The 23518-nt window shown below is 45.5% G+C and overlaps 1 protein-coding gene across 4 annotated transcripts in view; it reads right to left on the reverse strand.

Annotated features, from left to right (window-relative positions):
* SETBP1 (SET binding protein 1) overlaps nucleotides 1-23518 on the reverse strand; it is a 269540-nt gene that overhangs the window by 132362 nt on the left and 113660 nt on the right. For 3 of the 4 annotated variants that reach the window (XM_064641532.1, XM_064641534.1, XM_064641530.1), the window contains one exon: nucleotides 13946-14017. The exons of the other annotated variant lie outside the window; for it this stretch is intronic. In XM_064641532.1, the coding sequence (XP_064497602.1) occupies nucleotides 13946-14017 (72 nt within the window). The remainder of the gene's footprint in view (nucleotides 1-13945; nucleotides 14018-23518) is intronic. 4 annotated transcript variants of the gene reach the window in all.

The following is a 23518-nucleotide window of genomic DNA, read 5'->3' on the forward strand; positions in this document are numbered from 1 at the left end:
GCAGTGGAGACACCCATTAATTTCCATGGACTTGAATATAAACACTAATGAAAAACTCCTGTTAACTTTCCAGGGAGACTCCCTCTGAGTGTGCATGTGTCCTCGTGTGCTTTTGCCATCTGGAGAGATACAAGGTCCCTCTTTCTCTCCCTGAGAAAAAAAGCATTCAGCTTCAGAGCCACAATCACCATCAGATTCCAACTGTCCACTCCTTGAGAAGCTGTTTGGCTTCCCAAGAGGGCTTTTTGTGTTCCAAACTTAGCGGCAGAAGGAGAAGGGGAGGATGAACTTTGCATCCAAAATAGCTGGGAACAACAGCAGCATCCTCTGTTCCCAAGAAACTTGTCACCTTTTTGGTGAAACCCTGCCCTGTCTGGAAGCACAGACAGTGGGAAGACAACTATCCTGGGCTATGAGATAGGTCCAGGGAAAAGAGAAAACATCAGGAAAAACAGAGAGGGAAGCTCTGCAAATGAACAGTCAGCATAAACAAAGTCTATCAGCCCAGGCAGGAGGCCGAAGCATGACTGCACTAAACAAATCATGGTGGAATCAGCAATTGGCAAAGTAATTGGTGTTATTACAGCTGATGGAAAATTTCTGATGCCGCCCATGTTCGCTTTCGAAACACTACTCAGACATTTAATTGGCTCGGTTCTCATCTAGTTGATTGTTCTTTTTGTCTCTCTGGAGTGTATCAGGCCTGTATCTGCAGACAGAGACTTTCAGATATGCTTCCCTTGCTCTGTCCACCAGCTGTGAGACAGGGAAAGAAGCTTCCCACAAACTAAGCAAGTCAAGGGAAATGTGGAGAAAAATGAGTCTGACATGAATCGTTTCAATCTCTGTGTTACCTACTTCTTTTTCAGTTCAACTCTGGCACTGCCAAGTCCTATGCTTGCAGCACCTAGAATACTGCGAGTTAAATTCAGGGACAAAAATTGTATGTAGTGATGGCAGCGAAGGGTGGCTTTGGTGCTTTAGTCACCATATAGGTGAAATTTCTTTCTCTGTCACACACAAATGCTCCTGTAAGCACCCTCTGGCGTATTTCTTACAGTATTTCATTGACTCACAGTCTGGTTTGGGCTGGAAGGGACCTTCGAGATCATCTCATTCCTACCCCCTTGCCATGGAGGACACCTTCCATGAGACCAGATTATTCAGAGAACCATCCACCCTGGCCTTGAACACTGCCAGATAGGGCAATAAAAAGTTAATAATGGCTGAGTGTCTGTCCTCAGAAAGCACGTCTCCTTCAACTTGCTAGACTGTCTTGCCAAAGCATCCTCATCCTGTGATTTCAACCAGATTTCCAGAAAACCAACTGTCCCCTGTAAGTCAGTCCTGCACGGACAGAGTAATTTCTGCCAGAGGCATACACGTCTATCCCCAGTGTTTTATAAAAGCCTCACAAAATCATTAATCTGTAGGGAGCAGCCAGATTCTCAAGGTATATGAAGTTGGGCAACGGCACTTTTTTTAAATTTTCATCAGAAAAAGCAGCTTGGCTTGGTTCTGAGACACAGATTCAGCTCTGGTTTAACCTCCACTCCCTTCCCTAGGTGTAGTCTCGGCCCTATAGAGGATGGCCAAGTCTAGGAACAACAAGCTCTTTCCCTGGCCAGGGGGTGTGTCTGTGGGGTGGACAAGGCTCTGGAGGAAGGATGTTATTGCCCACTTCCTTCCTCTACTCCTTGAGTCTGTTGAGAGCTGTATGACCACAGGCTGCCTTCATGGGAAATGCTGAGGTGGCAGCAGCTCTGCAGCCATGTGAAGGGACAGTTCCTTATTTATCAGGGAGTCATTTCTGAGTTCTTCCTGGAAGCAGTGGGAATATTTCTGAATCCACTTGATTGATTTGTTCCTCAGCTGATTTCACTGGGATATGATCCATTTAGATTTACAGCTCGTTTCCAAGGATGAGGGAGCCCAGAGAGGCTCATTCATCATATCTTCTGTCACTGCAAATCAAAGGCAGCGCCACGCTGGGAGACTCCCAATGCCAAAGGGAGAGGACATTTGGCAGCATGGCTCCCAGAGATTTCTGGAGCTGCTTAACATCAATCTTCTGGGTTTTTTTTTGAAAAGAAAACCACCTTACTGTAAAATGATCTAGCATGTGATGGCAAAGGACAAGTCAGAGGATTTGAAGGGACAGGATAGCCCTTCAACAGTGAGTATTGCATGGCCATACCAAAGCATGGCCCCTCCAAGACTGCAGTAAGGCCACCTGTAACACAGCAAAGCAATCTGGGAACACCATGGGTTCCCAACTCAGAGGGATGGCTTCAGGACTAAATCCCTGCTCCAGGACTTTCAGAAGCATGCACACACACACACACCCCTCCCCCCCAAGAAGCACAGAGTTGAATAACAGGACCATTTTAAACAAACAGGTAATTTTCCACCCAAAAAAACTGGCTAATTATAGGTAACTCAGGGCCACAGTCAGCTTTTGCAGGGACTTACAGCACTGCCCTTATGACTCTGGGCCTCTCAAGTCACTGCTGCTGCTGCTGCTGGCAGGCACCAGCACCAGCACAGGACCTGGTGAGTCCTACAGAGGCTCAGAATAAGACTGAATTTGCTCTCAAAGCAAACTTGAGACCAGAAGACAACAAAGAGGAAAGTTCAACACAGAAGACGTCACCTCTTCGCTTCTCCATGGAAGACTTTCAGAAAATCCCACTAGAAAGAGCCAACAGACAATGGCCAGTGACAAAAATGGAAGGAAAACACAGGCAACATCATGTTATTTGCTTTGTCTACCAAGCTGAGTATTTTCCTTTCCAGTCACCACTTCTGAATGCTTGACCCTGACAGAGAAGAGCAAACCCAGTCCCTGAAGAAGCCAATGGGGAGATGTCCACTGCCTTCATGCCTGTTTAGTTGTAAGCCTTTGATTCCCACCCTATATGAAACTGCCCACAAGGGGGTAAATCTTCCTGTGGGAGATGCAGTGGTCTCCTGGGATGGGATTTAGAAGACCAAGGTGTACTCCCAGCAGTGCTGCTCTGCGGCCACCATCAAATCACATCACATGGTGTTTTTCCTGTTCTCTCAAACAGGCACAGCGTCATGCCCTGCTTTCTGGGATGATGAGATTTATGTGTGAGAAGCATGGCACGAAAAAAAAGTTTTGTCACACAAGGCAAACTGAAGCTATACAAGGAAATCAAGGTAAATACCAAGGAAACCAAGTGGGTGCCATTAAAATCCTGACACTGAATGCTAGAAGTGGCTTAAATTTTGCTGCAGTCCTCCTGCTGTTCCCTTTTATTATTAAGCAGGGGGGGAAATACTGCCTTGCAGATAAACATTGTGATGTGGTAAATGTTCAGAATTTAATGAAGTCCATTATAACAGATGAAAATGCAGCTTTCATTAGTTTATGAATACCGTATTCATTTTAAATTTTATTTTTTTATTTTTTTAATCCAGAAAGAATGTTTTCCCTAAGCAAGTGCCAAGTAAGAGAGTAAACATCTTCTGCTCATAGACCTTCATCTCTTCCCCAAGGCTGTCTCTCCTGCAAGGGAAAGGCTCTCATTACACCAGCCTTGTCCAAAGTCCTCTTGCAAACCTCTCCCAGTGAGTTGCACCCATCCCTACTAACAGCTGGCCGCAGCTGGCTGTGCCAATAAGCTCTCCAGAGCCTTTTCCCACTCCTGCCTGCCTCTGCACAGTTATTCAGCTGCCACCTTCACCTTTTATTGTCACACACTCTTTGGACCAAGAACAATAGTACATTTGCTTTATGATGCCCCAGCTACAACAGGGATTTTACGGACTACCACAACATTATCTCCATAACTGTGGCCACGCTGCTGATTAAGGGGGGTCACATTGGCAGTGAGGAAACCTATAATATCTTTATTTGTTCACAGGAAGGATGCACCAAGAGTTCAGGTTTCTCTCTCCAGCTTCAGAATCTTGGTTCTTTGATCCTGATCACCTCTGAGAATAAAAGGGGAATTTAGATCTTAAATGTGGTTTGGTCACTGGTGTCTCAGTTAACACTATCCATAAAAGGATCATTTGTTCTGTTACACAGGATAAGGCTGAGACCATGGAGTTGAAATAGGAGTAGAATGACAAAAAAACTGTATCTTTTGAGCTAAAAAGGGCCAATCATCAGCCATGTAAATAAATGAGTGACTACTGAGTTTTAGTTACAGTCTATTCTGTTGCTCCTTCATGAAGGGGGGTGAAAGGAAATTGTTTTAAGGCTTCAAAGAGACTTTTTTTTTTAATTAGAGAATTACACATCATGGTATTTCAGCACTACAAACACCTGCTGACAGTGTGATTGAAAAACAGGACGTTCTAGAGGCCGCAAGAAAATGGCACAAGAAAGAGAATCCAAATAAAATATCTGAAGACTGTGGTCCGAGTGTGTAAGTTTTTTTTCTCTGACTTCTAAAAGTGTCACATCCTCAAATTCAAACGAGCAGATGGCTGCCAGAAACACTCTGAAACCAGAAAGCTGCTTGCCTTGGACACATCATTCTGGTGTCTTGGCCTCTTGACTCTCTCATTGATTTTTATTTCATTTGGGCTTGATCCAAGGCAATTGGAGAGGATTTTAAAGTCACCAATGACCTCTGAACTTCGATGATAGCATTTTTGGGCATTTTATCTTAAAAGAGGAGATAAGGGCAGAAATGGCCAGTCACTCACCATCCAGTGGAAGAAAAAAAAATGTAATGACATAATTTGTGGTTTCAGTTGAAGCAGCTGAAGTGAGCTGCTGAGTCTGTGCAGAGAAGAGGTGATACTGCTGGAGGGAGAAATCTTTTGAAGAGTGTGCAAGCATGCCATCACCTCTTTCTATTGATAGCACACAGCTACAGCTGGTGGCAACTGCAGCTCTACCTCCATGTTCTTGCAAAACAGCAACCCTGGGAAACCCTAAGTCTTACTTGCTCCTGGCTGAGTGTCTGAATTTTTGTTTCTTACCTCTGAAAGGGTGTAGAAAATGTAATCTTTGATATGAAGTCAGGTCTTATGAACTGCCAGTAGATAAAGAGCCGTGCATTCATTTTCCCTGCAACTCTTACTGTTGTGAGCACTTCAATCCTGACCTTGATTCCTCCAAGTAAGAGATAATACAAATCTCATTCCTCACATAGACTTCCTCACATGTTGTCTTGAGCTTCATCTAGCAGGTGCTAAATGGCTTTTCATGCAGGAGACAAGCTGAAGCTCACTGATGAAGGATAAGGCTGATAAATTTGCTCCTTTGGAGCAAGGGGATGGTGTGGGTAAAGTTCACCCAGAAGACAGAACCAAACTGGCAGCACAGCAGGTCATGGTGACACTGAATCAAGACGGGGCCACCTTCCCTGAGGAGGGGAGCAAGGCACTGCAAAAGGTACCATTTCTCCTGATGGCATCTTCCTAAAACACGTGGAAGGAAAGACTTTCTTCCTCCCTCACTTTGTAAGGGCCTCATGTGGACTCCTTCCAGCTGTCTGAGGCTCCTGCTTTTATGCTTCCATCATTGTCCTGCACCTTTACCCAGCCATGGTGGCATGGTGTGGCCATTCCCCCTCAAATGTCCACTTCTCCTTACCAAGGTTATGCTCTGCTCATATCCAGGTTACTTTCTTCCCATCACTCTTATTGAACTAAAGGCACTTATTAAGGAAATGGGAACATCATATAGTGCAGCTTCTGCTCAAACATAACAGACCAGAACTATAGTATTCCTTTATGAAGGGTTCTGTGACAACTAATTTTGGTGGCACACAGATAAAACACTCATTTCATTTCTCTGGATCCAGTAAAATCTGAAAAGAGCTATAGGAAATCAAGCCTATACCTTAGTTAATGAAATTCTGGGCTGCTTCTGGGAAGACTGACAATCGTTAAAACCAATCTGCCAAACTTTCATTCACAGCTTCATTGCAAAGTCATTACAGATACGACAAAAGCCGCCAAACTCACAGAGGTGTGTGTGAACGTACATGTGCCAATGGGGAGCACCACATTTTTCTCCTCCCAAGGCAACCTGGCAGCCTGGAGGGGACAGGAGAACAAGGAACAGATGCTCTTGATGCTGCCAGCAATACTCAGTGTTGCAGAACCCTTTTTTTTTCTTCCCAACTGAGAACTTGAGCCTGAAGTTACCTCCGCAAGCAAACCACTAACGATTCTGGAGAAGGCTGCCAGAGGCCCCAAGCCATCCAGCCACAGCCCATCTCACTTTTCCCACAACATAACAGAATGGCTTGGTTTGGAAGGGACCTTAAAGATCATTTAGTCCAGCCCCCCTACCATGGGCAGGGACACTGTCCAATAGACCAGGTTGCTCCAAGCTCTACCAAACCTGGACTTGAAAATTTCAAGATATGAGCCAGCCACAGCTTCTCTGGGCAACTTGTGCCAGTACCTCACCACCCTCACAACCAAAAATTCTTTCTCAGTATCCCATCTAACTCTGCCCTCTGGCAGTTTGGAGCCATTCCCCCTTGTCATATTCCTCCATCCCTTGTCCCAAGTCCCTCTCCAGCTCTCCTGGAGCCTCTTCAGGCACTGGAAGGAGCTCTGAGGTCTTCCCAGAGCCTTCTCTTCCCCAGGTTGAGCAACCCCAGCCCTCTCAGCCTGTCACCATAGGGAAGCCCTCCAGCCCTCTCAGCATCATTGTGGCACATCAGGGCACTGATTATTTTGTCCAGCCAGGCTGTGTGCTGCATCCTTCGAGATGGATACTGGAGCTGATATTGATTCATTTTACTGGTGTTCTTTGCAGCTGGTTTGCTGCACCCAGAAACCACACAGGGCTGAAATGAAACTATAGCACCCTCTCTGCAGGTCACCTGTGCCCAGCTACCCTCATGTTGGTATTTATGTTCATTATGATACAGGTAAGGAGGATGTGCAGGAAACATTGCTCCCTGGGAAATAGTGATTTACTCTGCAAGGAAAAGGCAGGGTGCAGGCAAGTAATGCCTGCAAGGTTTGATGCCTTGATTTCTGTCATGTGGATCAATATTAATAGCAATATTGTATTTCCAGGGCATACTCAGCTGGCAGAGATATTGATTATTTGGTATGTAGCAGTTCATTTATACTTGAGAGCAAACTGGGACACTGAAACAATAAATGTGCAGCTGTTAACAAGCAACTCAGGACATTGAGTTTCAGTGACACAACTGGGATATCACTTCCTTTGTCTAAAATGGAACATCTTTAACATGTCAGAAATATAATTTACTTACTGAAATACCTGGAGAAAATACCTTCTTCCCTAAAACCTGCAGATTTAGGTCATGTTTTCAAATATGTGCTAAGTCCAATCAATAATTTCATCCCTACTGTGACCAAACACTTGAGGTACTCTTCAAGGGAAAATGTTTTTTTTTCATATGTTTTAACAAGTATTATATCAGATCACCTTGTGCATGAGCAGATTTCAATTAAAGAAAAGATAATGAAACACTGGTTACATTACAGTTTGGTTGCAGTGGTTCAGTCAAAACTTATTTTTTTCAATGAGGTGTTTAATTCAGTGTAAGACTAGATACCTGTATCTATATATATCAATATATTAGTATATTTGGATAGGGTAGACTCAAAATAAAGCCTTCTCTATCAAGCAGAGGGTTCACTTATACTTGAAAGACATAATGCTGTATCCTTCCATGAGCTGCTTTTTTATATATAAGTCTACAATTGCCTCCTATGGACAGATTTAACTGTCAATGACCAAACCAACAAAAAGAAATTATATAGGACACCAACCTTAAGACTGGAACTCTTTGACAAGGAACCTCCCTACAGTGAAGGAGAAAGAAATGCTTTCTATGAAGAAAAATAATGGGTGGCACTCACTGTTGCGGGAAAGAACACCTCAGTGACTTAATAATCTTTTTGTTTGAGTTCAAAGAGGCTGGGGAGGTGACTAGTAAATATGCAGGAAATGTACCTGTACTACACATTGCCTTTGGGGGGATAATCTAGCCTTTTCACTGCTATCAGCATGTTGCACCCTGTAGGCTTAGCTGCCTTAGCAACTGTTTATGATTTGGAGAGGTCAGGACCACGGGGGGCTGAATCTGCTTCTGATGGTGGCTCCCCTCTCCCACTGCTGACAAACGGAGTTTAGAATGAAGGAGTCCAGTTTCTCAGTTGGGCCTGAGCCTCTTCAGCCACTAGTAAGTTAGATGTGCCCAGAAATATTTCCAGGCATTGAGGCCAACTGGCACAGAGTGTTTTGTACCTCTGCTCCCGACCGTGTCTAACTTCCCTAATGCAGCAGCTAAATGCAAACAGCTCACTGGGATGAACCCTGAGCCATGCTTAAGAATGATTTAGGAGCTTGCTAGTTGTCATGGACCAAATGTGTGCTGAGGACTGGCCCAGTACTTTGAGTATGCCCAGTTACAATCCCGTGAACATTCCCAAACACTGTTTAACTTGCTTTCGGCAGATGCAGCCTAAGACACTGGTATGACAAATGTCCTTCTTGCACTTTTCCTGGTCAAGATCACTTCTTTGCAGCCTGAAGAAGGGGACTGTATGGCTCTAAATTTGGTTACAGCAATAATCCTTTTGCTGGTTCATGAAATCACTCTGACTCAATAAGAAACCACCAGTTTACTGCTGTCTGCAATCTAAGAATATTTGCAAGGAACCAGATGTTGTGTGTTTAAAATGAAAAAAAATTGTTATGCATGGACAGATTAACCTCATAAACAAATCACTGTTCTCCTTATCCCACTGCACACCACTGTCATCTGCCTGATACTACATCTTCAGTGTTTGCAACCTTAAGCTGCACACCCCCCGAAAATCATCCCACCTCAAGTATTTGCCGTGTGCTCCAACCACGCTACATTGGCATGCTGGGTTTGTCTGGGGCAGTTTACTTTCTTCACAGTGGCTGGTATGGGGCTGTGTTTTGGATTTGTGCTGAACATGGGGATGATAATGCAGAGATGTTTTTGTTGTTGCCGAGCAGGGCTCACACAGAAACAAGGCCTTTCCTGGTTTTCCTACTGCCCCACTGGTGAGGAAGCTGGGGGTGCATCAGAGGTTGAGAGGAGGCACAGGAGGGACAGGTGACCAAAACTGACCAAAGGGATATTGCAGACCATACGAAAATATATAAACTGGGGAGAAGAAGGAGAGAGGAGATGTTTGGAGTGATGGTGAGTAATCTTTGCGTGTGAAGGGGCTCTGCTCTCCTGGGGGTGGCTGAACAACTGTCTGCCCATGGGAAGCAGTGAATTAGTTCTTTGGTTTGCTTTTCTGGTGTGCACAGCACTTGTTTTCCTTATTAAACTGTCTTCATCTCAACCTATGAGTTTTCTCACTTTTACCCTTCTGATTCTCTCCCTGATCCCTCTGGTGGGGGAGTGAGTGAGTGGCTGTGTGGAGCTTGGCTGCTGATTGGGGTTAAACCATGACAACTGGGATACCTCTAGATGTCCTATAAAACTTCTGTGCTGACCTGCCAAAGGCAAAGCAAGTCTACTTTCATGGGTTTCTCTGAGCTACAATTAGCTGAATGAAAGCTTTTTGAGAAGACTTGATTATATCAGGGCAGGGGCCATTTGGCAGAAGGTGGAGCAGGGTGAATGCAACCCCAAACCAAGAAGGAAGACCTTGGTATGGTGTCACCCAAATCTGGGCACCCTCCTACACCCCACAGGGACTCAAGCACTACAAGGTAGAGGAGGGAGGCAGGGGAAACATTCTGTGCCTACACTCTCTTCATCACACACACCACAAAGACTTCTTGGTGAAAAGGTCTCAAAGCTGCCTTCAGAAGCTCTTACTTTGATATGGGAGCTGTTCAGAGGAACTCATCCCTTTGAATGGTTTAGATCATGACACTTCCAACACTCAGCCTTGAGCATCCCCTGTGCAGCAACTGACTCATGGTTTGCAGAAGGAGCTTGGGAGGGAGCTCCTTGTCATAGTGAGCTGCTTATATTTCAGCAATGGCACTTTCTCAGTGGCACCAAGGCTGCCATCCACCTTTAGCAGTGCCTGCTTTCCTAAGGAAAAGATGATGGAGACTTGTGTCAACCAGCTGGTGTCACCTCCCAGCTCCCAGTTGGACAACCTGGCAGCAGCAACTCTAAGGACCATGGGGGCTCACAGTCCCGATGTCTCACAGTGGCTCCCTGACTCAGGAAGCTACAATGCCAGGAGGATGGTGGATGACTTCATGCCAGCAGAATCTAATACCTTGTGATCCTATGATCTAGTGCAAAAGGCAGGAGGAGTGGGAAGCCCAGCAGGCACCTGATTGAAGAGGCTGGGGGAGGTAAGAGAAGACAGTGTCCTGCTGTGCATTTCTTCCACCTCCATAACCTTCTTATTTTCAAAGAGTTTCCATAGGGCTGTGGTAGCTATTGTTCTCCAGACCTGGTGCATCAGCATCCCCACTACACTGGCAGCAGTTTGTGATTCACACACTGCCAGCCCTTCTCCTTCTTCATGTCAGTAAAATGAGCAGCTTGTTTGGCTTCAAGAGGAAGCAAAATGTGTGCAACTTGGACACCCCTATGCTAACCATGTACAGGGTGATGATGCTGCATACTCTACAACCATCAGGGCCTTCCTGGGCACGTGATCATGCTCAGACAGACCCAGATGCATGTACACTGAATTCCACAAAACATGTGCCTCTCCTTCCTTCCTTCCTTCCTTCCAAAACTGATCACAGCAGCCTGGCTAAACTTTGGCACAACTGTTATTGGTGTGCAGAGTCAGCAATAAATGAGCAATTATGTATGTTCAGTTTTCAAGGAGGCTGCAGATTTGTCTTGGCCGTTAAGACAAAAAGGACGCTAATGCAAAACTGCAGCAAAGTTTAAGTAGTAATTTTGCACAAGCAGGCAGGTAACATCAATGTAAAAGTCATGTTTGTTTCTTCTGCTTGGCTCTGTAAAAAGAGAAATACTGGCAAGGCTGTGCATTTTTTGAAACCTGCATTATTTTTTTCCCTAAAAAGGGTTGAAATAGGCTTAAGCATTACTGTTATTATCTCTAAAATGACAGAGACATTTCCATGTGAGTTTCCATTCACAGACACCTATATTTTCAATGTGCACACCTTTGATTCAGGGACTGCAGGTCCCCTGTGGTCCAAGGACTCAAGGTTCATTTTGTGTAGCTCGTTCTGACAAAATGGGGTTATTAGTATTAGGAAATAATGCAAGGTCACCCACAGCCTTGATAGGAAAAGGAGGGTAGGAGAATATTAGAGAGAAACTGTAAGCTATAACAACCAGCTGCAGTTGGCAAACCTGAGTGCATTTGGAGTGCCTGCACCAGTGTTTCATTCCCCTGCTTCCAATTGATTGCCCTAGCCTAGTGATTAACCACCTGAATACACCCAAGAAGGATATTCACAAAAGGATCTCATGATAAAAAGGCTATTCCTGGCCCTCTTTCCATCACATCATAATCTGTCCACTAATATGGCTTGAGATCTCAGCTGATCAAAAGGTCATAAGATGCTACTGCTAAGTATCACTGTCTCTGTTCAGCCGACGGCATTTTTACTCCATTCAGCAGTCAGAGGAATGCAATAGCAAAGCCTTCAAATCTGTTTGTATAATAGATGAAGTCTTCTATATATGGCATTTATCATCCTTCAGGGAATGACACCTGATAAATAAATCTCTAGTTCCCAGTAAATTTAAATAAAACAAAGGCAAATCATATCAGTGCACACTGTAAATATGAAACTGCAGAGAACATAAGGGTTTCCAGTCTCTCATCATCTCCTTTGCTGCAAAAGCTATGAAGTGCTGACCACCCTCAGATTCTACCAAAACCAAGGGAGCCCAAATCTCTGCATACATTACAAAAAGCATGGCGATAACACAGGAGGGACTAAAAGATACATCAGTCATTTAGTCTGATGAAATGGTAAAAATTAATTGTTTTTCAAGCTAGTAAACCCCCCAAAACAAATAAAGGGGTTTATTAGCATATCAGTAGGAATAACTGAGTGGAAAGGGGGGGGGAGGGGGAACCCAATAAATGGGGGAATGTGTTTCCCAGGGAGTAACACTAGGGGGGACAATTTTCAAACATCCTGGAATGAATAAATACTAAACCACATCCTATCCAGCACCACCACTCTGTCCAGCACTGCTGTACTGCAGTGTGCCAGTGGCTACTGGTCCATATGACACCAGCCATGGCCTCCAGTGCCAATTGCAGCCACTTCTCCGGCCATCCTGCTTCCAAACCATTCAACCTGGGCAGAGATCGCTGCCCAAAACAGCAGGAGGAGAGGGAACCACTGCCAAGAGCCACTTGCTACCTGAAGCCTTTGTCTAGTGGATCTGCAGAGGTAGTTCCTGTGGGCACCACCATTGAAAAAGGCGCTGCTTTGTGTCCCCAGCACACCTGAGGTGTTGTCACAACCAAATTAAACCCCTCAGCATTTCCCAGACAATCCTCCCACTCCTTGGCTTTACAGACCTCTGTACCTGAACCAACAGACAGTTTCTTTAACTACAACTGGCAGTCATTTTGCTCCTCTCCATGCTTTCAAAGCTGAGAGCCATCAAAGATTAGCAGGAAAAAATCATGACTATTTTTCCCTAAGAAGCAGCACTGGTAATAGGCTTCAGGAAAAATCCTCCTAAATGCAAGTGATAAGCATAGACTGTGTGAAGGCTGACAGGTCTGATTATAATTATCACTGCGAGGGGACTAACACTAACCTCCCTTCTGGAAGGCAGTGACAATTCCTGGAAGGGAACATGCAAGTGAATTATCATAAACAAAATCAGTGCGAGTAGAGTTGTCTTTCACTGGGAAACTAAAGATCCAGATTTGGGGATGAAAAAAAAAACTAACCAAACCAAATAAATCTTGAACATTCCTTCAAGTTTATCCCTTAAGTAACACTTAATCATACATTGAAGTTTTGCTGACTTCAGGATGATGGGAGTAAAAGAATCAAGAGGGCCACATGAAGCATGAGTGGAGTCATGCATGCAAGAAGTGTTTGGAAATAAGGGATATATTCTGAAACTATACTTAAAGAACATATCCTGCATCATAAAAATGAACAAGGAATCCAAGGGAGGATGTTGGTCCAGACTAGGCTAAATATTCAAAACTAAGATAAAACTCAGAAAGCCTTTCACCAACCTTTCCCCCTTCCTCACATCCTAGCAGGAAGAAACCCAGACAGAAGCAATACAGAGCTCTTCAAATTGCTTCTATCCATTGAATTCCTAAAATTGCATCTATACAGTAACTGAAATACCACAGCATCAGCTTTCAGCAGGGTTGTGAGGCAGAGAGGACAGGTAGTATTCCTTCAAGATCATCCTGCCCTGACCTCTGTGCTTTCTCTGACAACATTGCATTTTTCCCAGTCTGCAGATTGGTTTTGCATTTCTCACTCCATTTCCATTGCAGACTTGGAAATAGAGAAGCTTGGGCAATCTGGAATAAAAGTAGTACTACAAGAACCTTTTTCTGTCTGAACACAGGGCAAGAGATATTGTCTTCTTAATAGTGGGCTGTAACTGCAGAGGAGATGAAGAGAAGAGCCTCAGAGTCAAAGGCAGTTCTAAGAGTTTCATTCTCATTCTATCTCAATGGAGTGAAGCAAATAAATTGTGCAAGGAGACATATGGAAACTCACTACGCAAATGGCCTATTTAAGGCTCCTAGTTCCTAATTAGGTCCTGGTGTCAGGAGGTTGGTAACAATTATTCACACATAGATCATTTAGATACAATGCAAACTGTTCTAAAATCCAAACCATCGTAATGGCACGAATTAAAAACAAACCTTATTCAGCTTGATCTTTTTAGACTCCTTTGCTTAGGGCTTGGACTATCAGTTTCTGTGCTATGCATACTTACATTTTGTGTCTAACACTGCAAAAATGCATCTGGAAGGGAAAAAGGAATAAACAAAAAGCATCAGGGCCACAACCCCTTGTTCTTACCTTGCTCACAGATTTCGTCACTGGACTCTGCACAGGGAACCCACACTCTCTTCCCAAATTCTTCATCTGACTCTGTGGTGTTTCCCAAAGCAAAAAGAAAAGACAAAACCTTGATTACTGGGATGACTGTGTAGAAGATGGTCACAAGCCCACAGAGTTTTGCTCTGCCCTTTCAGTTTCTTTACAGCCTTCAGTATGGCCACCACCATGGGCCAGCCCCCAGAGCTGGGGCTCACTCTCAGCCCTGAAGAGTTTTGGAAGGTCCCCCAAGCTTTCCCTTACGCCACACAGATGTGTAGGTTTCTCCTCCCAAGCACCCCCAAGTATTGGCACAATGAGTGCTGATGTCAGGGAGAGACACCACGGATTCCTTTGACAACCCCTGTTAGAAAGGCTTGGGAAGAGCAGGAAGGTGTCACAAGATGTCAAGCTGCCTGTTTTGTATAGGAGCTAAAGTAAGGAGCTGAAGCCAAGGATTACCACATTGGAAAACCATTTAAAACTGGGTAAGTGCTTGTGATTCAACATCATGACTGCAAACAACCTGCTCTGCCCTGTGCTTTGGTACTTCTGGTATGAAAATTAGGTCTTCCTCTCCTTCCTCCATTCCCACTTCCCCTCTTTATCCACCTCTCCAGCCCTTCACACAAAGGTGAAATATTTTACATTTTCACCTGTGGTGATGCAGATCAGAGAGTGTTTTTTTTGCTTTGCTTTGCACTGATTTTGCCAAAGGCATCCTTTCAAGCATCAGCCTGTGCAAAGATAATAGGTGACACAATTCTCTGTAACTGGAATCAGCAACAAATCAGCCATCTGCCACTCCAGGGGGCTGAGATTAACCCAGCTACTGGACCGTGACTGCAAAGCATTTGCACATTTAGATTACAGAAATATGAGGTTTCCGGTCCAAAAAAATAAGACCGGGAGTGGGGAAGGTGTGGAAGATAGCCTTGAAAGAGCTCTGCAGATTAACCCTTCCAGACACAAGTCATCTCATAACAACTCCAAGCAAACAGTATTTCTCATTATAAAGTGTTAAAAGGGTGAAGGATTTGAAGGAAACAACTTGATATACGAGGCATCACGTTTCAGGAGAATACATCCAATGATGCCTCCTTTATACAGGGAGAAATAAATACAAAAGCATTCAAGTGCCTTGTCACTGCCTTCCCTCCTTGGGAAGTATGACCAAGCTGCCCAGATGGCTTACTTGACCACCTGCAAAGTACAAGAGCAGCATTTTTGCCCCAAAGCTCCCCTACTCTCAAGATACCAAGGGAATGAAAGAGGTCTGAATTCTGAAATAACAAGGTTTAGGAAGGTCTCTTCATCTGTTGCTCCCAGTTCACCTTCTTGAACAACAAACACTACATTGCTACTCTGTGCATATGGATGCTGTGATTCCACATTAATACTTTGTCCATATCTTTGGGATCCTCTCCGTGAACCTGATGGGAATTGTTGTTTGGTAACTCAAGTATCAAGAGCTTTAAATCAGTAGTAAACGCAAGCTGCTTCCACATGTAAAAGCATGAACAATGGTCTGTACAGTTGCATGGTGGGTTAGGACAATACCAGGGTCTCCTCTGGTCCCTTTGATGTGGGTTGTAATCTCCACTCCTGCCATTTGCTCTTGTAGGTTAGAATCCCATGGATCCTTGAGATTACCATCCTTAGGGATCACAGGTTAAAAAGAGCAGGTTGTGCCCAGAGAAAGATGAGTAGCCACAGACAAAAATACCAGCAAGAATATCTGGAAAACTCTGGAATATCTCACCTATGAGGAGAGACTGAGAACAATGGAATTGTTCAGTCTGGAGAAGACAAGACTCCAGGGAGACCTTGAGCACCTGCCAGTACCTAAAGAGGCTAAAGGAGAGCTGAGGAGGGACTTCAGACAAGTGCCTGGGGTGACAGGACAAGGGGGAATGGATTCACGTTGCCAGAGGCAGTGTTAGATGGGATATTGGGAAGGAGTTATTCCCTGTGTGGGTGGTGAGGTCCTGGCACAGGTTGCCCAGAGAAGCTGTTGCTGCCCCATCCCTAGAGGTGTCCAAGACCAGGTTGGATGGGGCTTGGAGTAACCTTGTCTGGTGGAAGGTCTCCCTGCCTGTGGCACAGGGGGTTGGAATGAGATGAGCTTTAATATTTGTTCCAACCCAAACCATTCTGTGATTCTATGAAATTCAGGCAGGATCTGCATGGTGCCTGCCCTTGGTGAGGATGGTGGCTTAAATACACAGCTCATCTCATGAAGCCCAAACAGACAACTGAAAAGCAAACAGCATGCACATATGTTTGTAGAAACCCATGTATTTTATGTATGCCTTTTATTCAGAGAAAACAGGTGGGATCAGGTAAGCATGGTATAAGGCTCAGCTAAGAGGTGAGGAAGAGCAAGGGATCAGTTGCTGTAGTCATTCTACTCCATACAAAACCTGCTGATATCACCTCAGAAACGAGTGCACCTCCCAGCAGTGTTAATCTGGGACTGAGCATTTGTTCCTCCACAGAGTAAGGACTATTGATTTGCAAGGAGCTGTGAGAAGAGGGTGAGGAGAGCAGGCCTTTGAGTCTCCCTGAATTCCCCACTATTTATCAGAGTATTTCCAGAAAGGCATTGCCTGGGCAGAGCTACGTGCTCCCAAACCAGGTCTACATGTTTGAGACCAAAGGTGAGGTTTGAAGTGGTTTGTATGTCTACTAGGGCATGGTTTTCAGGTGAGAGAGAGGTCAAAGGGATCATCCCATGCCTAGGACTACAAAATGGGCCAAGCTAGTAACCCAAGAATCCACAGCCTCCTGAGATGCAGCAAGTTAACAAGGCTCTGCCTGTGCTTTAGAAAGGTCTCCTTGAACTTGACCTGCTAGCTATGTGAGGGCTAAAACTGATAGAAGAGGATGTGGACCTGTTTTCAAAACCAAAGGCTGGGATTTTCTCTTTCTCCAGTCTCTAGTTTCTGTAAAGACAACCTAAAACTCCAAATCCGAATTCCAAATGGTCCAAAAAGGAACATCTGTGGGGTGGTGGAAAAATATTTGCATTTAACTTCAACAATTGAACTATTACAAGAGTGCTCGTGCTGGTAATAATTTTTAAAATGCTAAAAAAAAAAGTAATAATAATTCTCCATTAAAAAAAAAGGTGGGAATTTTTATATCCCTTTTCCTTGACTGTAAATGGAGGGACAAGGGAAACAACACAGGGCAAAACCCTTCCTTTCAGACAAAAATCACCACAAAACCCCATCCCATTTCTTGCCAGTTAACCAATCTTATGAACTGATGCAGTTTCATCCCCACATGACAATTTTTGTTTGTTTTATCCAGACATGCTTTGCAGGAAGGCGCTTTTGCAACCCAAACAGCGCCACTGCATCAGCCAGGCGCTGAGCTGAGCCGTGGAGCCGCTAGGAAGTTGCATCGTCTCCCAGCAAATGAGAAGCGGAGGGAAACACCGACGCAGGCGACGCTGCACCTTGCAGCAGAGACTCGTGTGTCCTACAAGTAACCTTGCATCAAGATACAGAGCCACAACAGCAGCCTTATGGGTACAGTGAGAGGAGGAGGAGGAGGAGGACAGCGAGCAGGAGGGGAAGGGCAACAGGAAAACAATCAGAAAACTCACTGGGAATCAAGTGTTCTATTCCTCCTTAGGAAAAAAAAATAACAAAAAAGATAAATAAATTGAAAAAAAAAAAAAAAGCCCTCCCTGACACAGAGAGGGAAGGAGAGGATGAGCCCCTTTACACTCCATGTCCCCAGCAAAGGTCCCCTCCCTTTCCCAGAGCTCCTAAATACCACTGGGGGTGGCTGGAGGAGAAAAAGGGTCACATTTAAAAGGCGAATGGGAAGCGGGGAGGAGGGAGGACACTCCTGAGCCCGGCCAGTGGCCCCACGGTCTCAGCCATTCTCATTCCTGACACGTTTCCCTTCTCTCCAGCACAGCCCAGCTTCGAAATATTAGTGCGGCGCAGAGTGCCATTTTCGAGTCGCTGCAGCTCCTTCTTGGCACCGGTTCAGCTTTTTGTCTTGCCTTCTCCTCCGAGCGCCCAGCGGAGGGAGGGAGGGAGGAAAGAAAGGCGGAAAGCGAAGCCCCGCTGGTTCTCTGTCAGACTCCCCGCGGCACCCCCGCCCTGCCCGCGGCACCCCGCACCCTCCCAGCCTGCTCCCGACCCAACCACTCGGCAAACATAAATCTCTTCCCACCTCCACGGCAGCCAGTTCACAGCCTCCTTCCTCCCCCCCCCCCCCCCCCCTACTTCTCCCCGCCGCCACCCCTTTTCATCGCGCTCTCTCCCTTTGTACTCCTCTAAATTTTTCCAGCCAAGCGTTACAACCTTCCACCCTCCCTTTCTCCTCCGTCCCCAGCCCTCCCCGACCTCCTGCTCTCACACCGGCAACAAAAAAAAAAAAAAAGAAAGAAAAAAAAAAAAAAAAAAAGAAAAAAGAATCGTGCCATGGTTGCCAATGCCCTGGCATCTCTCCTCGAGGTGTGGGGAGCCCCTGGACACACAACAAGGCCGGGAGGTCCGTTCCAGCCCGGAGCTGCCCGGGCGCGGAGCTCATGGGCGCACACGCGTGTGCACACACACACACACGTGTGACAGCGCAGGACACACTCTGAGTGCATCCCTTGGCACTGCTGGAAATACAAGCGTGCCTTTGGCAGCTGAGTCCCCCCTCCTCCTGCCTGTGGGGCTGGGAGAAAAGAAAAGCAGAGGCGGAATAACAGGGGAGGGACGCTGTATTTTTTTAAAGCAACCCAAACATGGCACTGAGCGCTTCCACCAACAACTTCTCAGCCTGCTGTGCTGGCAACCAGCTGCTGGTTCTAGCCTGGCACTGGCTTTGATTTGTTTTTCTCTCCTCTTAAACGCCCTCCTCCCAAATATTTATCCCCCTTTTTTTTTTTTTTTATTTTTTTTTTCTTCTCTATTTCCCTTTTAGGTTTTCTGTAGGGACAAGGCTTGCCCATATGCTTGTCACTTTCTCTCTGGTGACTAATGCCAGGACTCAAGGGAACAGCATGAAGCTGTGTCAGGAAAAGCACAGACCTGATATTAGGAAAAGGTTCTTCACCCAGAGGGTGGTTGGGCCCTGGAACAGGATCCCCAGGGAAGTGGTCACAGCCCCAAGCCTGTGTTGTTCAAGGAGCACTTGGACAACTTTCTCAGGCACATGGTGGGATTCCTGGAATTGGACTCCATTATCCTTGTGAGTCCCTACCAACTCTGGATACTCTATGATTCCATGATTCTAAAGTAATTCCTTTCCACTTCCACCCACAAATCCAAAGCAGCATGTGTGGAAGGGGCACCAAAAGAAGTGCTACATGATGTAACACTGAATGGACCAAGAAGAGGGGAAAAAAACCCCATATGAACACACAAAATATGTATTCTCTTCTCTTAAGAAGAAGGAGAGAGTGAGAGATGCCATAAAAGAAGACAACATGACCTTGTGCATGCCAGGATGTGCTAACCCCAACCCCCTCCTCAAAGGAGGGAGGAGTCAAGTTTTGTTGGGAGTAGAGAAAGACTGAGGAAAAATGCATGTTCTCCATAGAAAGGACCCGAGAGAGCCAACTTCCAGCTAGTGATGTGACTCTTATTAAACCAGAGTCTGAAACAGTGACATATGCATGAGAGAGATAAAGTGGTATCAAATGCACCTTGTCTGGTGCCTGGAGGAAAGAGATTTGGAGAAAAAAAAATATAATAATGCTGATGCTGGGGATGGCTTGGGAGGGACATGGTAGGGAGGAGAGATGTGCTGAGGATTTTATCATGGAGGAACAAGTGTATTAAGCTGAAAACCTGGCTGGAGACCCAGGGAGGGGCACTGTCTTGTAAGCAGCCACTGGTGTCCCTGGAGATTTTTTATGGGACTGCTGGGATGGCTTTGTCCACTGAGAAACATCAGAACTGCTCGGAAGCCATGGGAATTAGAGGATGCTGAAACAGATGGGCACTAGCTCCCTGGGGCAAGTTCCTCAGGAGGCGCAGCAAAAGTGCCAAAAAAAGTCTGGTTCTCACTGAACACGCTCTGGCCACCTCAGGGAATAGCAGAGCAACCACCCCGATAGCAGGGTCGCAGAACCAGAGCGGGAGACAGACAGACAGACAGCATGCTCGGTGTGGTACAGACAAAACAGCAATGTCCTGAGCAGCTGCCTAATATGTATCTTGGCAGAATCTCGCCTGGCTGTGGATGAAGCAGAAATCGCAGGCTGGAATCGTAAAGCCATCAGTTGGTCTGACTTTTGCCTCCCTGGCCAGCGTGGATAACACAGGAGGAGAGCAGAGGGCTGGATGACACCTCTCTATCTGCCAGGAGCCACATGGGGAAGCTGGTCCTTCAGCCACTGACAGCTGCTGCATGGGGAGCAGCTGATGGGCAGGCACTGGAGTAGACTTAAAATAAGCAGATGCCCTGCCATGACTGCACTCATTAAGTGATGTGTGAGTTTGCATATTTAAGCCGAGCACGGGGCCTGTGTCCTTAGGAGCATCTCTGCCACTGAGATGTGTCCTTGCACAGGGTCCACACTGGAGTTTCTCCAGGCCAGCACAGCACAACTGGATCTGGCTCAGTTGGATGGAGCAATATCCAGTTAGGGCCACTAAATCCCCTCTTCTGACTTGTGGTTTCGCTGCCCCAAGCTCTTTGTAAAAGGTCATCATCCAGCATTGGCTGTGATTCCTCCCACTGTCTGCTTCCAAAGTCAGCCAGTGTCCATCCGAATGCTCACTCCCATAAGGTTTATATATTTGTTTTCTCTCTCTTTGCTATCCCTCAGGCTTAGGGTGGGTTTTTATGCCCTTCCCTGCAGCCTGGCATTGCCCTGGCATTTGGCAAGGCAGATGGGGTCCCTTACGTGTGTCCATGGCAAAGCAGACCCTGACACCTCAGTTGGAGTCACCTGCAAAGACACATCCCTGCCTGCAGGTATCACTGAAGTGACTCCCAGATAGAGGCACTTTCAGATCCTTTGAGTCAAAAGGTGCTATAAATAAAAGATATTACAGACTAACAAGTTCTCAGTTGCAAACTGGAGTGGGAAAGAATATTTTAGCATCCTCTTTCTAAGCACATTAACTCTTGGCAGACACGATCGTTCAGGTCTTCACAGCTGAAAACTTCACACCTTGTGCAGCACATTGAGTCCACACGCTCCACTTCCAGTTTCAACAGCTCCAAAATCTACAGCTAAAATCTATATCCCCTGTAGTGCAGCAAGCACCCAAATATCATGTCATTTTGGGGGTTACGACACTAAATATACACCCCACGGTCATCTTCCCCGGGAAAAACAGCTTTTGCTGCTATAAGCTCACAATAGATGGTGCCTAAAGATTTTTATCAGCTGGCTTCTGATGCTTCCCTTCCCAGTGCGAGCAAGCACTTTGTATCAATCTGGCTTGCTTTAGTGCAGTGACCCAGAGCCGTGCTCCGCCACTGAAAGTTCAGGTCCCAGCTGCGGGGCTAAACTCTTGCTGACACTGTGCTGATTTCTCCGTCTCTGTCACCCACGCTGCCAGGGAGGGGGAGGAGATGTCGGATTTTTCCGGGCTGGAAAAGAAAGAAAACAATCGTGCAAAACTCAGAGATGATGTGGCAAAGGAGAAGGGGGAGGAAAACAAGCACGATGTGTGCGGTGAGGTTGAGGAGAGGAAATCCTTTGGGCAGCACAGGGTTCTTCGATCAAGGGTTTTTTTTCCGTTTTCTTAACCGAGGAGAAGATCTTGGTCAAGAGGGAATTAAATGGTTGTGGGCAGGGAAAAGCTCTCAGGATATCTCGAAGAACTTGTGTGCGTGAGCAAGTGCATGGAGAGATGCAGAGGGGGAAATCACTATTAGTGACGGGTGAACTACAAAAGGTTGGGTGGTTTGTTTTGAATGAAGATCTCCACATGCAGATGCTTATCTAAAGCCCTCAGTCTTCAGAGCAGGGCTAGAAATCTCTTAAGAACAGACTATTCTTGCATGATTTCCAGTATCTCTGAAAGCCGTCCTCCATGCCAAAAATACCGAGAAAACAGCTTTTTTTCTTCTTCTTCTTTTATGCAGTGTTTTGGCTCTTCTATCTCTTGTTCCAAGCAAAGCCTAAAACCACAAAGACTTTGTCTTGAAGGCTGGACTGTGCTAGTTTAATTTCAAGCCATCCTGGTTCTCATGACTGCACAGACACAATGAAAATAAGGAAAAAACTTCTGTGATTCTATGGAAAACTTTCAGAGAAGGCTCCCTGAAAAATGGCAGAAAAAGAAGCTTGTTTCCCTAAGTGAGAACTATGAGGCTTGAGTTCCCCCACCTTAAGCAGACTACTTATCTATAAACTGGCTATTCTGCTATTAGAATGTGGAAAATTACAGCATTCCCAGTTCAAATGAGCCTGTTAGCCTTGGGTGGTTATTAGTCAGTAAATACTATTGATTCAATAGACAAAATAAAGACTTTGAAGAGAGTCTTATTTCCCCACCCAATCTGCAGTAGCCCTGATTTGACAGAGAAGGGTTAAAGAAAACAGTTTGAACATGATCCAGCGCCCTTCAGTTTTCTTAAATCCAACTGTAATTGAGGTAAAATAGCCTGGTGCTGTTGGAATGACTGTGGTATGTTTTGCTGGAGTCCTCTGAACAAACAAGGCTGTGGCAGGGCTGGTTTTGATCTCCATCTGGATTTACACCAAGGTATCTCAGTTACTGTTGCTCACTGTGTAAAGGCAGATCATAATCAGGCTAGTGTGCTTTTAAGGATGTTGCCAGATATCCTGTGCTCCTGAACCATTCACCTCAGGAAGGTTTAAAGCACATACACTCACTTCACATGCAGTGAAGAATGAATGTTTTGCTGTTAAAGACCAGATGATGCTCTTTCTAAGTGATTTCTTGTTGTCTTTTCCCCTGCCTTTCCTATTATTTATTAAATACTCAAGCAATGATCTTCAGCTCATCCAAGTGGTTTGGAGACCAAGACTCATGTTTTCAGCTGGTCCAAATCAGGATAACTCAATCCAAGTCAACCAAAACCATGGACAAAGTCAGCGGAAAAGCTGTGACCAAGAGTTTATACCACAGAGGCTTCCTGAACAAGGGCACTGCCTTCTAGACAGCACAGTACTTATATTCTAAATATTGTCTCTCTGAAGCTGAAGGCACTTTTTGTGGTGGACCAAGACAGGTGCAGGAGGCCCCATTCATGTCCACATCTGTGACTGGGGAGTAGCTTTATTACCCATCACATTCCGTGCTCGTTGTAAAATCCACTCACCGTGTCCTGCTAAATGCTGCAGGATGCTGCTAATTTTTTGCAAAACTTGGCTCTTGTGCAGCTTCTCAGTTTAGACGGGGGGAGGGAGACATGGGTTTAACTTTTGGCTTGAAAGAAAGCAAAAAATCTGGACTCTTTCAAGAGTGTGCTGAGCAGTTTAGAAATCTGGCCTTGAGCTTTTTAGAAGAGGTGACCCAATCAATCTAGTTATTACACCATTCTCTGGCCTGTGGCTAACACATGGATTGATATTTACTTGCAGGAAATGTTGGCAAGAGATGGGGGTTCCCATTC

The sequence above is a fragment of the Pseudopipra pipra genome, chromosome Z (genome assembly GCF_036250125.1).
Source record: "Pseudopipra pipra isolate bDixPip1 chromosome Z, bDixPip1.hap1, whole genome shotgun sequence".
Taxonomy (NCBI): Eukaryota; Metazoa; Chordata; class Aves; order Passeriformes; family Pipridae; genus Pseudopipra; species Pseudopipra pipra.